The 17,218-nt window shown below is 38.4% G+C and overlaps 6 protein-coding genes across 6 annotated transcripts; 4 read left to right on the forward strand and 2 right to left on the reverse strand.

Annotated features, from left to right (window-relative positions):
• Positions 1–915: 915 nt before the first annotated feature.
• On the reverse strand, positions 916–2,706 carry L201_004839 (uncharacterized protein; the record flags this gene model as incomplete). Its single annotated transcript, XM_066220576.1, has 1 exon — positions 916–2,706. The coding sequence occupies one exon, from the start codon at positions 2,704–2,706 to the stop codon at positions 916–918; it is 1,791 nt and encodes a 596-aa protein (XP_066076673.1).
• Positions 2,707–4,530: 1,824 nt separating this feature from the next.
• Positions 4,531–4,800, forward strand: L201_004840 (uncharacterized protein; the record flags this gene model as incomplete). The annotated part of the gene is made up of 1 exon (XM_066220577.1): positions 4,531–4,800. The coding sequence occupies one exon, from the start codon at positions 4,531–4,533 to the stop codon at positions 4,798–4,800; it is 270 nt and encodes an 89-aa protein (XP_066076674.1).
• A 1,616-nt stretch (positions 4,801–6,416) lies between these two features.
• Positions 6,417–8,430, forward strand: L201_004841 (uncharacterized protein; the record flags this gene model as incomplete). The annotated part of the gene is made up of 10 exons (XM_066220578.1): positions 6,417–6,752; positions 6,817–6,851; positions 6,924–7,124; positions 7,182–7,293; positions 7,351–7,521; positions 7,579–7,715; positions 7,786–7,988; positions 8,049–8,111; positions 8,169–8,304; positions 8,370–8,430. 10 exons carry the CDS (start codon positions 6,417–6,419, stop codon positions 8,428–8,430), a joined length of 1,455 nt encoding a protein of 484 aa, XP_066076675.1.
• A 3,288-nt stretch (positions 8,431–11,718) lies between these two features.
• L201_004842 (uncharacterized protein) lies at positions 11,719–13,579 on the forward strand (the record flags this gene model as incomplete). Its single annotated transcript, XM_066220579.1, has 3 exons — positions 11,719–11,837; positions 11,953–13,298; positions 13,368–13,579. 3 exons carry the CDS (start codon positions 11,719–11,721, stop codon positions 13,577–13,579), a joined length of 1,677 nt encoding a protein of 558 aa, XP_066076676.1.
• A 616-nt stretch (positions 13,580–14,195) lies between these two features.
• On the forward strand, positions 14,196–15,255 carry L201_004843 (uncharacterized protein; the record flags this gene model as incomplete). Its single annotated transcript, XM_066220580.1, has 3 exons — positions 14,196–14,250; positions 14,316–14,433; positions 14,628–15,255. 3 exons carry the CDS (start codon positions 14,196–14,198, stop codon positions 15,253–15,255), a joined length of 801 nt encoding a protein of 266 aa, XP_066076677.1.
• A 390-nt stretch (positions 15,256–15,645) lies between these two features.
• On the reverse strand, positions 15,646–17,181 carry L201_004844 (uncharacterized protein; the record flags this gene model as incomplete). The annotated part of the gene is made up of 1 exon (XM_066220581.1): positions 15,646–17,181. The coding sequence occupies one exon, from the start codon at positions 17,179–17,181 to the stop codon at positions 15,646–15,648; it is 1,536 nt and encodes a 511-aa protein (XP_066076678.1).
• Positions 17,182–17,218: the final 37 nt, after the last annotated feature.

Consider the following 17,218-nt stretch of genomic DNA (forward strand, 5'->3'; position numbering starts at 1 on the left):
CATCGACTCAATTTCATCGATTCGAGAGTGTTCGATGTAACTCGATACCTCTTTGACGCCATCGCAAACCACCAATCAAAGGATTGTATAAGAAGTACCTTTTAATCTACTTCGCTTGGACTCGACAATCCAATCGAATAGCTTACAGAAAGTCAATCTCCTTTGATTATATCGATGTAATCCTCATAGCCTTTGACTACTTTACCGAGTTAAATTTACCAGAACGTTCGCCATAATCAATGGTAAGTGATTTATCCGAGTCGATTATATCATGTAATTATCGTTTGATTGAACTATTCGCACATAGCGAGATGGGTTTTGAAGGAGATGTGAATAATGGAGGAGGGATCTTTGAAAGCTGTGTCTGTGTGCGTTAGATAACCTTTGAATGGATAGGACATATGAGGCATGGTCTCGCCTAAATCATTTGAAACGACACGACTGGAATGCATGACGCGGCGATTCAGTATTTGGTACATCACCTGGAAGGGATGTCGCATACAATGGAGATAATGCAACAAGGTTTTGCCGAATATCCTTCCAGCTATAATTGTGTACAGTACATCCAAAGATGGGTATATCAAACCTTTGCATGTCATTATCCTTACCTCAAGCCGTTCGACAGCATCTCAGCACAAGGAACTGATTATCCATCAATGATTATTGATAAAGGTCAAGGTCACCAGATGGATTATTTCTCCTCTTGATTTTGAGATACTATCACCGTATGTTGTCGTTGGAAACATAGGAAAAACACATAGCAGTGAGGTCTTTCACACAAACTTTACATCGTACCATAATTTTTTCGCATCGTGAGAATGCATTCCCATAAGACAACAATATCGATATCTTCCTATCCACAACCAATAACACAGTACGTTACATGAATCGTAATTTACCAAATGGGAATCTTAATCATTCATACTCTACGCTGGTATATGAAGTTTCAAATCTCATAAAATCTATTTCGTACTCTTTTTCGATATCATCAACCTTACCATGCAAACATCTCTCGTCTTTTGCTTCTTCTTTCTCGTGAAGATCTTGAGATTTATTGACTTTACTCTTTGGCTTAATACAACTACAATCGAAATCTTCAATTTCACCATTCGATAATCTACTTATAAGATCCTTCTCCGCTTTTTTCATAATCTGATTTACTAGATTACTTTCCAAATTTTTGGGTAACATTGAATATCTAATTATCCACTTAGTTTCATAATCAATTACATAATTGACTTTTATCGAGATATCATTATCTTCATCATCATCATCGTCGTCATGTCCACCGATTCTATCTATACGAATATCATTCTTGATAATTGACATGCAAAAATCAACTATCTTATCAACGATGTATAACTCATTACTCTGATTTTCATAATTGAGATCTACTAATTTCTCTATATCTCCTTTTTCAAAACTTGATGAAACATGTTCTTGAGTTTGAGTGATAACAGGTTTACTTATATAATTAAATAAATCTAGAGGTAAATATAAATAATGTTTTTTACCATATAAAAAACATTTCAAATCTGAACCATCATAATATTTTTCATCCATTATATCTAAATTCAAATTTATATGAATTTCTTTTAAAGTTTCTCTAATAAAAATTGATAAACCTGTATCTAAAATATTATCTCCAAATAAATCATCATAAGCCCATGAATTTTTTTCTTTTTCACTATATTTTTCAATTTCACTTCCATCTTTATTTCTGATAGTAGTATTAGGTAAATCAATAAATAATTTAATTGGATTAACTAAATGTGAAAATGATAATTGACTATATTTATTAGGTAGTTTCTTATCTATATTCAATTTAATTATGTTCATGTTTCCTTTTACGTTTAATAAATCATCTATAGTTTCATAATAATCAAAATATTGAAAAGGTTTATAATCATATTTTAAAATTTGTAAAGTTGTAATTTCACTAAATCTGACATTTTTCACATTTGGAAATAAAATGATTTTTGACCATTCATAATAATCTTCTTCTTCTTGATTTCCAGAAGGCTTGAATTCATTATTCAACCTTTTCATCAAATCTGAATAAGATTTTGGGTTTAGTGGAATAAGATGAAATGGTATTAAAGCAGTTATTGTAGGTGAAGGTATTGTATCGAATATGATTGTTGTGATTAAAGATGCTAAATATCGCACTCGGTCAGAATTTGATAATCTGAATAACGAGTTATCTTCTTCTGGGTTCTTTGATTTCTCTTTGACACTACCGCTATTGCTAAATCTTGAACCCAATTTACTCAGATAAAAACTCGCTCTCCCTTTGCCTTTCCCTTTCACCCTTGTATCTCTCAAAGTATTTAAGATGAACCATAGTTGATCATCTGATTTCAAAGTATATGCTTTCCAAAGACTACTTATACTGAGACCATACAAAGATTTGCATGTTCTTGATATGTTGTCCAGACTCGGAAGGTCTAAATATGGTATTACCTTTGACCATATGCGAGAATCTAAGGTAAAATCTATCTTCTGCTCTTTCGTCTGCTCGTCTTTGTATTTCTTGACTGTTGACGGACCACCATATCTAGTAAGTGAAATAGTAGTTTGATAAGGAGGTACTTGAGTGTTCAATGAGATGGTAGATTGATAAGGTGGAGGTGATAGGGAATGTGCTACTTCATCAGGTAGGTCACCTTTTTCATCCTGCTGGTAGGGGTTCTTTTCGATTCCCATAATGATTGTTTCTCGATATCAACTTCCCATCCATAACGTTGCATATAAGCGGGAAGCCTGATATATGAATGGTGACCCCAAGTGAACACTACATAGTAGGTATTATAAATATAAACAAATGAAAAGGAAATATGAGATGTGAAGATGAGAAGGTGAACAAGCGGAAGGAGAGTAGCCGAAGATGGAAGGCGGCCCGGGATGTGGGATTAACCACAAGATTTATACACTGCTACCAGCAGGTTCGCTGAATTACTGTTCTTACTGCTCATACATTTGTTGAATGCGATGATAGCCGAGGAAGGCGTGAGGTCTGCATACGAAGGTAGGAAGACAGCATGGTGATGCAGCTTGGGCGGTTGAATAGCTCGCTCACATACATCTGAGCTCATTTACACTACTCGTACAGTAATCATAGATATGAAAATTTACAGGAAAGCGCTTGGGCATGATTATGTCAGATGATCAAGAGGAACTACTAACATCAAGTCAAGGAACGACATTTCCTGCGTGCTACCAATTTACTGTTAACTCCACTTGTAACCTCTGACATCCTTACATTATTTACTTGAAACCTTGATAATCCAAAATTATTTAAGATACAACGGTGGCACCTTTCGCTAACTACTCCACTTGATATACACAACAGAAGATTCATCACTTTAAGATGGTGTTCGGCAAACATCGACATATTTTTAGTCACGAGTAAAGATTTTTGAGTCCGAGCTTTAATGATATTGCATGATTTTTGCCAAACATCTTCTATCGTATATCAAATTCAGCGTTTTGAGATTGAGATTTTATGACCACAAACAAGACTGAGTTTTTGTGCGTTGGCGAAGACCCTTGAAGAGATGTATCTCCATGTTAACAACACTCCACTACTACTGACTAGTACTCTATCTGATCTAGCGAGTTTGAGCTTTGCGTCACAGCCACGTGGCTCATTGTAGATCTTCCCCATCGAACCGCCGGTGGAAATTCCGAGGACTTTTGTTCGTTATCTTTCAAGTTTTTATCTATTGAATTCAGGGTTTTAATTTTATAATCTAGAAAACAAGCTTTTATACTGTAGTATGACGCGCGACTTGTGGGCTGTCAATAACTTTGGCGAGAAGCGATGAGAGAACAAGAAAATTTGAGCTCCACGCATATAGGTTGTAATGCAATTTGTTGAGATATGTATGCGTCAAGAAGATTTCCAATAACATCCATCCCAAAGTACATCCAAGTTATATCCTCAACCTCTTCTTATTTCTTTATATCATAAAATATCAAATTATATACCGAACAAAACGAAATTATTCAAGGGATTTTTAAAGGAAATTATACACGATCAAATCCACACATCAAATTAGAACGCCCATCAAAGAAGCTTTTCTTTTTGTGAGTCATCTTACTAGACCGCTTACTCCGTTATATCTCTCAAAACAGGGTGTAGTGTCGTGGAGAGGTCCAAAGCTCTCTTAGATTCATCAAACATAGGGAACTATGAAGGGAACAACGACGACATCTACCTATCCTGTCGGTGATGCTGCGAGAGGGAGAATGAAAGAGCTAACGTGTTCACGTTCTTGTTCCTACCTTGCTCCCATTTGTTTACTACAAATCATGTTGTTGGATAACTCGATATAAATTCCTCGAAATTGTTACTTTGGACGTTATATCTTGATATATACTTGTGTTATAAACGTATATCCAACTTAACAGGTGAGTTGATGAGCGTGTTCTGCCGTATAACCCATTGAGCATTGATCAGCGTTTACTGATGATCTATATATCATCTTCAGATAATTGATTAGATACAGGCTTACATCCTCATTCAAAATGTCTTTCCGAGCTTCCATCCTTAGAAACTCGTTACCTCGTCAATCCCTAATTTCTAGACCACTTACCACATCCTCTCGACCACTCACGTCTTCTCTTAGAGCTATACCCTCCACATATAACAAAACATTACAACATGGCTTAAGAAGAAGTTTAAACACTTCTCAAGTGGCTAATTTAGAAGCATCAAGAGCTGTAGGTGATGGTGGTGTCGAAGAAGCTCCTCATAGTGGTATTAATGTAGATAAACCAACTTCTATGGACTCGTGAGTGATTTTTTCAATCTTATCCATTTCTATCATCATTTTGCATTATGATAGAATTAGAACTATGCTCATATATTTTGTTCTTCTTTCATTTCTATAATTCCGTTTAAATCCGTTTCGCCCTCACTATATTCAAACGTTTTTATTACGGTCAATCGAACTCATTCTACTACTTTGCCTTCCTTTCCAACTCAAACTCACCTGACTTATAATTTTGGTTCAATTTCAACCGACTACGTTTTACACCCTCCTTTGAATCTGTTCCAACCTCGCTTAAACCCCATCCTTTGACTATTTTGGACGACGCTCGGTCCTCTTCCCCCAAAATCATCATCAAAACTTAAATCTCGGCTCAACGTGGTCTGTTCGTTCATCCATTGTCCTCTGTGTCGGTTTTACCTACCAAATATATTCGGATCGGACCTCCATGGGGCTCTGTTCTACAACCTTCCTTTCCATCAATCAACCATGTTTCATCTTGCTTTATTCTGGTCTCGTGCTTCCTTTTATTTACCTTTCCCCCTTAATTTCGCTGTCTGACCGGCGGGATGATCAATCCTTTTTTTTTCTTGGTTTGCAAAAATCAACATCAATTTCAACATGGCCTTGCACTAAAATTTATCGTCCGAAACTATAAACAAACTTCACGATACGTCTATGTTACACGTTTCAAATCGCATTACTCTCCTCTTCTCCTTACTCTGGATTTCCTCAACGACGTCATTGCTTGGATTTATTCTACAAAATTAAAATTTTCTTGGTTTTTTTCTTTGGTTCAACTTGAAAAATCTTCTTTATACTTCTGTCCGTACAACTTCTCTTCTTCTTCTTCTATACACAAACTAAACTACTCAATCAAAAATTCTTTTTATTCAACTCTTCCTCTCAAAAAATAACAATCACTTGACTATCTGACTAAACCAAAATCTACGCAAACTGCTTCTTTATTTTACCTTCCCTCTGATCCGCCCGAACAACACTATAAACAAAACATCGTCTCGTTGTTTTATCGTTCAACCTAAAATTTACACACAAAACGACTAAATCGTCGACTGCGGCGGCTACATTAAAACCGTTCTTCATCCCCTTTCGACTGCTTACTCCTTTACTTTGCGGTAACACATTGGTATAAAAACCTATCTGCAACATCTTTTGTTTTGACATTTCCCTTTGTCACAAATTCAATTCTTCACTTTCATTTCCCCTTGTCACTTATTCAAATACTTGCGATTTTCTACCTTTCATCATCGCTTTATTGTCATTTCCTTTGTGACTCATACCTTCAACCCAAAAATCTTACCTTTCACCGACATCATTCCTTTCGTATACTTTGAATTCGTTTATTGGCCCCTCATACACTGCGATTTGTATCCTTTCCGATTTGACCTGTCTTCCGGAATTGGACGATCATTTCCCCTTTACAACCTCTACAACCTAAATTTCTCGTGCGCCGTTGTCCCCGTTTGAATATTGAACTCGTCGCCTTCTGTACAACCTTGTCGACCTTTGTTCACGGAAACTACTTAAATAAACTTATCACACGTTATTCGTTTGTAATTTCCAACTATCAACCTCTTTACAATCATCAAACCACCCTACACATACATAATCAACGCCACTATGCACCCTAATCTTCGTACGGTCGCCACACCTGTTCTTCCTCCTCTCATCCGATTTGGTGGATTATCAACACGAAATTTCGCTACTTCTTCTTCGTTCACTCGACCATTGCTTCCTCGTCCCCAACAAACTCCTCGTACGCGATATCTCTCTATCTCAACACCCCTACTTCCTCGTCAAAATATCTCACGATTATCAAATGCCAATAATGTCTTGATCAACTCTTCGTTACAACATCGTGGTATCGCTACAACTTCTATGGCTCCTGGTGCTATGTTCAGTCATCCTCCACCTGAACCAGGAGCAGACTTTAACGTTGTCATGATTGGTGCTGGTGTAAGTTTCCAGGACCTCTTCTAGCCAGATGAGGTTGAACTAACGGTAATATCGTGCCAAATAGAATATCATGTTTGGTTCAGATGAAGGACCATGGAAGTGAGTCGCCATCTCATTACGCTTCCAACATGTACCTTTGGCTAACAATACCCATTCGTACCTGTTACATAGCCATTCTTTCCGATTTGAACACAAACTTGGTCCAAGACTTAAAGTCACCGCTCTTATCGATCCTTCAACCGCTCGAGCTGATAAAGTTCTCGATGGAAAAAGACAATCTTTCGTAAACTCAGCTTACAAAGACACCAAAGTATTCAAGACTATCGAAGATTACCATGCTGATCTTAAGAAGTCAAAGATCGCTGATCCTCAGTAAGGGATTCGATGTCGACCTTGCAACTATTACGGCTAACCTTCAACCCTCTATAGTGCCATTGTCGTCGGATGTCCTCCAGCATACCGAGGTGGTACAACCAAAGGTACTGATCTCGAAATCAACTTACTCAAACTTTTCCCAAAGACTGCATACTTCATTGAGAAAGTGAGTTACAGCGTTTCTTCGATATTCGTTGTACAATGACTGACATTTGGTTTGTAGCCTGTCGGTACTGGTACCGTTGAAGCCGCTAAGGAAGTCACACAAAGACTTATCGACAATGGAAACATTGTGTCAGTCGGTTACATGCTTAGATATCTTAGATGTGTACAAAAAATGAAACAAATCATCCACGAGAACTCGCTTACCGTCATGGCCACCAACGCCAGATACGTAAGTTGCCTCACTTCCAATAGCACAGTTAGCTTACTGATCGTCATCCCTTAATAGTCATGTGCCTACGAAGCCATTGCCAAACCTGCATGGTGGAATAAAGCTATTGATATGGGACCTGTCATTGAACAAGGTACTCACTTCTGTGATTTGTCAAGATACTTCGGTGGTGATGTCGATATCAACAGTGTCGTGTGAGTACAGCTCAGTCATCATCCCTTGACCCCTAGCATATGCTTATACTGAGTACTGTGTACCATATAGTGCACGATCTGTTGAATGGTACGAAGAACCAGGAAGACTATCCAAAATCCCTATCGATGAAAACAAGATTGATGAAGAGCTCCGAATTCCCCGATTAACCTCCGCGGTATGGAAATATGATAATGGTGCTGTCGGTTCATTCCAACACGCCGTCGCCTTACAAGGTACCGCTTACGCTTGTGAATTGGAAGTCTGGGCAGATGGTAAGTCTGATTCCAGCACATTATACTGCGATCTTCCACAGCTGATACCGTTGTTCGTAGGTTACCACATGAGACTTGTAGACCCTTATCAAAACCCAACTCTTTACGTCAGAAGACCAGGGGGTGAGTTGTCACATGAGGTGGATTGTTGATACATTACTGACTGGCATTCTGCTACAGATGATCACGAAGAAAGACACTCATTCACCGACGATGACCCATTCTTCTCTGAAGTATCCCACTTCATTGATTGCATCGAAGATGGGCCAAACCCTCATATTCTTTCATCTTTCGAAGACGCCACTAAAACTTATGAGTGAGTCATCAAATGCTCGGGATGAGTTATTAGCATCGTTATTGACTTTTTTTTTTCCATTTTAGACTTACATGGGCTATCCGATTAGCTGCTGAAGCTTCCAAAATTCCTCAAATTAAAAACTAGATTCCTTTAAATCAGTTTAGGTCATAAGGACATTTTCTTCTATTCTTTCCTTGCCTCTTCTAGAAGGGATGTTCATTTTCATCCCCCGAACAAATAAATTTGTAAATTCAGTAAAAAGCAAAAGGTATAACATACTCTTTAAGAAACAGGTTTCGTAAATGGTAAAAGGAGGATTTGCATGGAACCTACCAAAGCATGGTCTGGAACGTTTATAGATTTCGCTTAGCGATACTTGTATGAGATGCATTTCCATTCGGTTACTCTTTGTTTCGGCAGTACTGCAATCTGTCCCATATAGTACCAAGACTCGTGAATGCTTCCTTTTCTGGGATACGTTCGAGGTAATTGTACCGCCTTCTGTTGTATCTGAGCTGAAATCTGGTATGTTACAAAAGAAGTTGGCTCGTTTCATGTTTAGATAAACTAACTTGATTTCATCTACGACCATAGGAGACAGAAACCGCCGCATCCCGTCCGTTCTACGCTGCCTACCGCTCAGTCAGTACCAATGTGGGGGACCAGTTGGGAATCCCGAGTGTTGTAATTTTTTTGTGTTGAGTGTTTTACATGTTCGGCAGGTTTAGTAATAACAGACGTGAACGTACTATAACGATGAGAATCGAAGTCGTAGATTGCACATATATTCGATATACGCTTGAATCCACAAATCAATATGGCAAGTCACAACAACCAATGATGTTGATCACAGTTAACATTTGTTTCTATGTTCTGGCAAAGAATGAAATTCAGAAGATGCATTCGCTTACAGTGCAGATTCGGAAAAACCATTCAGATGGGATCCTTCATCTGTAAAGTTCACGATTCACTTAGGAACGCTCCAGATAACGTTACCATGAAGAAACCTGAATAGGTGTTTTTCCACGATCTTACCGTTGAACCTCCTGGAACTTGATTTCGAGATCCGTTACCGCTTCAGACGTACCTCCGTTCCTCTCTCGTACAAAACAAAAAAAGAGCACAGATCCACTACATGACTTATTCATTGGATTACGAAAGAATTCGAAGTGAGAACAGAAAAAACGAAACGACTTTTTGAAGAGTTTGCGGCCGAAATATTCATTTCAATGGATTTCTGATTTGTCCTTTATCCTTCACCGAAACTGTGCACATCTAACGCTGTTGAAGTGAAGCTGACTAAGCAAATCAGTTTATTCTTGACAGGTAAGGTGAAGAAGATTTGCTTCCTCAACTTCCAGAAGGACAGAAATTTAGGAAAAGAAAATTCAATCGCCAGTATATCTTCGTTACCGTCGGTCTGTGATCCGTTACCGCCGCCTGATGTAACCCTATTAACGTTTTTCAGGAAACCATTGTTCTCGGTTACGAAAGCCGTAAGGTAAACTGCCTCGCAGTCGATACAACGGAAGTAATCAATCATGGAATAACCGGCGATGAGAAGCTTCTCCTGATCAAAAATCCTACCTGTTGCACCCCAATCAAGATGCTGGGTCCTCCAATTCTAAATTTAGCTTATGCGTTCGGAGCCTCTTTCGCTAGGATGTGTGTAGCAATAAAATAGTAAAATAGCAAATGATAATCTCACGTTGGTTGTGTATAGGGCATTCGGCGAAGACCGGGAAAGAATCATGTGCTGACATTGATTATAGGCGCGAAGTGAAGACCTCAAAGGGCTGTTTCACACTGCACCAACAATTTCTCTCCCAAAGGTTCATGCTGATCATCATTTAGCTTTTTCCTTGTACTTCTGGACATTTGGTACCAAGACATGCATGGACTACGACTAATAGTCTACCAAGTGAGCTTGGCTCATGTAATATTGACCTAGCTAAATGCTTCCTCTCTTTTGGTTCGATCGTTTCTTAGTGTACTGTACTAAACAAGATGGGTAAACTCTAGCTGCATTGGGTACTACCAGTAGTACGATCTAGGTAGTGTCGTATAAATCTCGATTGTTTTGCTTTGAACACCACTTTTTTGTTTGTTTGGCATATTTACTACGCCCGTGAAAAACGGATCATCGCTTACTCGAGCCGCATTTACCGCCTTTCAAAAGGAAATCGATTCTAGTCTGTTGTGTTTTCCCTGTTTTGATAGGGTATGAGGTGAGTGGCGTTCCAAAAATGGCCTAAACAATGGCGGGAATCTACAACAAAAACCGCAAAAACACCAAGCGGATAACTTGATGCGGTGTTTGAACCAACTGAAAAAGGTTGTCTTTTCCTGAAAATCAACCACATGCGGCATCTGGTCGAGAAATTTCATTTAAATCAAAATAGAAGTCACATGCTGAAGATGCTTTTAACACAACACGATGATTTTTGTTGTTAGTAATGCAGGAGATTTTCAAGGGTGATTGAATCAATTACTCCCTCCATCCTGATGACGAGAGTAGGATCGTGTTAAGCAGTGTCCGGTTAAGACCATGATCTTCTCATCCGACGTGTTGTGTTGGTCTCATTATGCAGGCTGAAAGGGGGAGGAGGGGGAAAGTAGGAGCACCAAATCGTATCGCAAAAACATTAAAAGTATAAACGAGACTAAAACACATCTTGTTGCCAAACAAGTTTCGTACCGAGCTTTTATTCAGTTTTGTTGCCCTTTTTATGCTAGTGAAGGGAAAGAACGGTCTCTGAGAGACCCCTTAGTTCTCCTTTCTTGCCCCTTTAGTTCTTAGGTTCACAATCTATTCCTGAACGCAGTTGAATGAGATTTCGTTTTCATTTTAATGAAAAAACCCCCGCGTTGCCCCAAGTAAATACCAAGAGAAGTCGATCTCTCTAGGTTTAACCGGATGATAATCGTAATTTATTTTCGTTCAGGCACAATACCAAAACCAAATTTACCTCGGAAAACAACAAAACAGAAGAAGCAAAGAAAAAAAAAACCAAATTTATTCATTTCCCAACCTTACCCGTGATGAGTCGCATGATCACAAACAAAGCAAAAAATAAAAAAAAACCAAACGAGATCGTAATCAATTTAGTCATACCCACACTATCCAATTTTTTTCAAAAGGATCCCCTCCCCCACTCCCATCAAGCCCCTAAACATCTCCATCAATAAACATATATAAACAAACATTTATCGCGTTTTGAATACTCTTTTTTCCCCTTCTTTTCTCCATCCTTCAACAACAAGCCTCATCAAATTTCAATAGAGAAATAGTATTACAGTGAGTACATTTCATTCAAACTCGCCTTGTTATTTGGTCTCTCAATTGATATTCGCATCAATCATAGTAAGCTGATATTCGATTTTTACAGTTAAATCCCTTATTCACCACACTAGTCTTATATATCAATCAAAATGCCAGGTGGGGCTACTGTTTTAGCAGCAGCCACAAACCCAGATCGGGTTGAAGCTCCAGTTACAGTCAAAGCCTACTTGTTATGTGTTTTCGCATCTTTCGGTGGTATCTTCTTCGGGTGAGTACCCATCTGAGTTTGGCGTTCATTCGTATACATCGCATTTGTGGCACCTCTTTTCCATGACGATCACCAAGAATATCACGCGCTGACGAGAATTTTTTGGGACATTCAGTTATGATTCAGGTTACATGAATGGTGTATTAGGTATGAACTTCTTCATCAACCTCTTTACCGGTTTACCAATCCCACCAGCTGGTGCATCTCAAGCTCAAAAAGATGCTTTCACTCTTCCTGCATGGCAAAAATCCCTTATCACCTCAATTCTTTCAGCCGGTACTTTCTTTGGTGCCATTATTGCTGGTGATCTTGCCGATTACTTTGGTAGAAGAATCACTATCATCTCAGGTTGTGCCATCTTCATCGTTGGTTGTGTTCTCCAAACTGCTTCACATGGATTAGGTCTTTTAGTAGCCGGTAGAATCGTCTCTGGTTTCGGTGTTGGTTTCATCTCAGCCATTATCATCTTATACATGTCTGAAATTGCTCCAAGAAAAGTCAGAGGTGCTATCGTATCTGGTTACCAATTCTGTATCACCATTGGTTTACTTCTAGCTTCATGTGTATGTTACGCAACACAAAATAGAACCGATACCGGATCATACAGAATCCCAATCGCCATTCAATTCGCTTGGGCTCTTATCCTTGGTATTGGTCTTTTCTTACTTCCAGAATCACCAAGATGGTACGTCAAACACGGTAAAATCGATCAAGCCACCCACGCTCTTTCAAGAGTCAGAGGTCAACCACAAGATTCAACTTATATCCAAGAAGAAATTGCTGAAATTGTTGCCAATCACGAATATGAAACTGAACTTATCCCATCTCAATCTTGGTTAGGTTCATGGTTAGCTTGTTTCTCAGGTTCATTCTCAAACCCTCAATCAAATGTCAGAAGAACCGTTCTTGGTATTACTCTTCAAATGATGCAACAATGGACTGGTGTCAACTTCATCTTCTACTTCGGTACAACTTTCTTCAATGATCTTGGTACAATCTCAAACCCATTCTTGATCTCACTTATCACTACCTTGGTCAACGTATGTTCCACACCAATCTCTTTCTGGACTATTGAAAGATTCGGTAGAAGACCTCTTCTCATCTATGGTGCTCTCGGTATGTTCATCTGTGAATTTATCGTAGGTATCATTGGTGTAGCCAAACCAGACAACGATACCGTAACCAAAGTACAAATCGCTTTCATCTGTATCTACATCTTCTTCTTCGCTTCAACTTGGGGTCCAGGTGCTTGGGTCGTTATCGGTGAAATTTTCCCAATCCCAATCAGAGCAAGAGGTGTCGGTCTTTCAACTTCATCAAATTGGTTCTGGAACTGTATCATCTCAGTCATCACCCCTTACATGGTCGGTACCGATCAAGGTAACTTAGGTTCAAGAGTATTCTTCATCTGGGGTTCAACTTGTGTCATCTGTTTCCTTTACGCTTACTTCTTGATCTGGGGTAAGTTTTGTTTGATTTCTTGATCAATTTACATTGTTTACACATGCTGATGAGCTCGCTTTTCCTTAGAAACCAAGGGACTTACACTTGAGCAAGTCGACAGAATGATGGAAGAATGTGGATCTCCAAGAAAATCTGCTGGATGGCAACCACATTCAACCTTTGCTGCTGAAATGGGATTAACTGGAGATGGTAAATTACCTGTAACCACTCATGAAAAAGTTGGTCACGGTGAAGTTGCCCCAGGTGCTGGAGGTGTTACTCACTCTGAAGCTGTATAAGTTTAGTCTTTACAGCCCTTTATAATAGTGTGATTTAGTAGATTAGAATGAAAGAAGGATGAGGGGGAGAGTGAGAAGGAATTGTCTATCATTTCTTCTTGCGTATATTTCTCCTTTGATTCCTGCAATCCCCTTAATCATTAATACATTTTCTTTATCTGTTTCTTATCTATGCCATTAATTTATATGCGGTGTCTCGAGGTAGTTTAATTATATACATATTTTATGTGAATCGAGCATGTATATCCATTCTGCTCAACACGAGACGAACAGACGCAAAGGAAGGATATTGAATGCCACATTGGCCTCATTAAGTGAGGAAGCACGTGGTTTATCACGTCCGCGCTTTCTCGCTTGGCTGCTTTGTCGAAACATCTACATAATAATGACGATGATCCAGTGATATATCTATGCATCTTTGCGTATCTCGAAATACTGTTAAAAAGATCATATCCTTAGCAATCCACAGCTTGAAGTCAGCGAAAGCCACTTAACAGACAAACCAGGTTAATTGGGGTTAAATTCATCAAAAGTGCAGCATTTACAGTCATCAACGATTTCAAAGTGTCGACATTAACTGATATATTTTGTAAGTCAGTTTGGTACCATGAGCGAGATGCAAACTACAGAAGAGAAATGTTTCCCTAACAATACCACAATCGCTCTTAATCGTATACATGGTTATCTACCATGATATCCCTTGCGATTTGACGCAGTCTTACTGATCATATCATAGTCTTACCTCTCCTCTTAGGGAAATCAATCAAAGTGTCGTTTTTTAACCCATTTAGAAGAGCTCGAGTTGAGCGAGATGAGGGGAAGATAGTCATACAGGTGAAATGGGGTAGAGAAAGGTGAGTAGCTATGTTCTTCATCTTGCTGCTGTCGGCAAATCTTTGTTCATATCACTACTTATCAAGTCTTCTGATTAATCCACTTTGATGCTCCTCCCTCACTCAAACCCCTTTTCGTGTCTTTGTCGACCTACTCCATCTCGTTTATATCCCCCCGTTATCGCAATAACTGACAATAATACTCTACTGCCCAGATTCAATATACCCATTCCAATACCTGCTCTTACACCTTTATCAACTTTATTAGCGACTTTATCCGCTCAAACTTCATTACCTCTTGATCAATTAAAGTTGATTTACAAAGGAGCAGTACTTAAGGATTCATCATTAACGATATCATCTTATGGAATCGAAGATGGATCTACATTGGTTCTAATCGGTAAAGGAGGTGATGTTCCAAGTGCACCTTCTACATCCACGTCCACAAACTCCTCAAAAGCTTCATCGAGTAACAATATAATACCTAAAAAGAATAAACAACCTGAGACAGATCAAGAATCGGTTCTAGTTTCGTGGATATCAAATTTAGTTGAAAATTTATTGAATCCGTTAATACCATCAATTTATACATTTATCTCACAAACTGATCCAAACGCAACTAATAAACCTAAACATATACCATCATTTGAAATTCTCCAAAAAGAACATGCAAGGTTATCTGAATTATTATTAAAAGCTTTATTAGATTTAGATAATATCCAGATTACTAATTCAAATTGGACAGAAGCTAGACAACGAAGAAAATTAGGTGTTAAGAAAATTCAAAATGAATTGAATAAAGTCGATGAAGCTTGGGGTGAGAGAAAGAGATTAGGTGGATAGATAAGAATGGATGATTGACATCGGTCGTGTATCTTGATGCGGCAATAGAGGTGGCTAGAACTTTATAGATTCTATCAGAGTACGTGTTTTATATGCAAATCATAGGTAGATGTTTTTGTAACACCGTAAAGCAATCTCGGCATGGTAGGTTTAAAACCATCAAAGCTATCATCATTTATACAGGATGACCATGATTTTTAGCGTAATCAAAACTCTTTTACACTTGTACCCACAAAAGTGGCAAGATATAACAATACTAATTTGCATAAGATTTCCGGTATTTACATATTTACGATAGAAGTCCTGTCAAACTTCCGAGCAAGCTTTTCCGAAACTACATAACTTGAACCACGTATCATATCAACAATAACGACATAGGTAAAAACATCTTTAGTAAGCATACAACAAACGTCCTTCTGAATTTTCCCTTCTCAAACTTCTATTCATTGATTGCAACCAAATTCTCATTCCCCAAGCACAAGCTACAACACCAGTAACAAAAGCAGCGTTTGCTGACATAGCCATTCTATATCTTGGGCCATCTGAAGCTGGATATAGATAAGGTGTGTAGATGAAAGATGCCATAGAAATACAATTCATTATTGATAAAGCTGCAGCTTTCTTTTCTGGAGTTTGACCACAAGTGGCAGATAGCCAACCGATAATGATTGAATTTGCAGAATAAGCACCAGTGGCGAAAAGGAAACAGGAGATATATCTTGGAGCTGTACTTAGTGTTGTTGTCGCAAGAATAAAACCGATCAAAGCGACTACCATACCAGCTGTGATATGCCATGTACGTTCGTTGAATCTACCTGATGACCAGCCGAGAAGAATGGCGAAACCACCAGAAACCAAATAAGGTGGACAAGTTAAAGCTAATGTAACTGTAGTTGAATATCCTAAAGTTTTGACCACAGTTGGGAAGAAAGAGTTGAACCCACATGCAGCTAGATGCATGGTTTGAAGAGGAACAAATAACCATAATCTTGGATCTGTGAAAGCTTGTTTGAAACCAGCTATTGAACCTTTACTTTCAACTAAGCCAACTGTATCTCTATCCATACGATCTTGAGCTAATTGTCTCTGTTCGGGAGTTAACCATCTTGTCGTTAATGGATGATCCGGTAATAACCACAAAGCAACAATAGCTATACCAAAGGTCACTGCACCTAAAATGATAAACAGATATCTCCAACCTGATAAACCATGTTTACCCCCTAAAGTTGCAAAAGTAGCAGCTGCAATCAAACCGGCAAAGGAAGTAGCGAAAATATTTGCTGAATATAAAATACTAATTCTAGTAGCAATTTCTCTTCTTGTGTAAAATAATGATAATAAATAAATTGCACCAGGATAAAATGGAGCTTCAGCGAAACCTAATAAGAATCTTACAGCAAATAAACCAGAATAAGAATGTACGCCTGCTGTAGCAGCTGATACAGCTGCCCAAGCCATCATCCAACAAGCCATCCATAAAGAAGGTCTAACTTTTTTACTTGACATTAACATATTTGATGGAATTTGGATTAATGTATATCCAGCATATAAAACTGATACACAAATGTTAAATTGATTACCTTTTAAATGTAATTCTTTTTCTAAATTATTTAATCTTGCATTTGCTATAGCATTTTGATCTGTTTTATTCATATAGTACATACAAAATAGAATTGGCATGATATGCCAATCTAATTTTCGTACTAAGGCTTTTTCTTCAGGTGAATATCCAACTTGTGTTCCAAATTGATCGGTTTGACCTGTTCCAGTATCAATATCGGCTTTGACAGCGCCAGGAACTTCAATCGTATTTTCGCAGTATTCAATATCGACTTTATTGATCGAACCCGGTCGACTAGCTGGCATATCTTTTTCGTTGTAACCGATTGAGGAGATAGCAGTTTGATGAGTTGCCTTCGGGGACATGTTGATAGAGTATGATGTAGTAGATTGGAAAGTTTCA

The sequence above is a fragment of the Kwoniella dendrophila genome, chromosome 6, assembly GCF_036810415.1.
Source record: "Kwoniella dendrophila CBS 6074 chromosome 6, complete sequence".
NCBI lineage: Eukaryota > Fungi > Basidiomycota > Tremellomycetes > Tremellales > Cryptococcaceae > Kwoniella > Kwoniella dendrophila.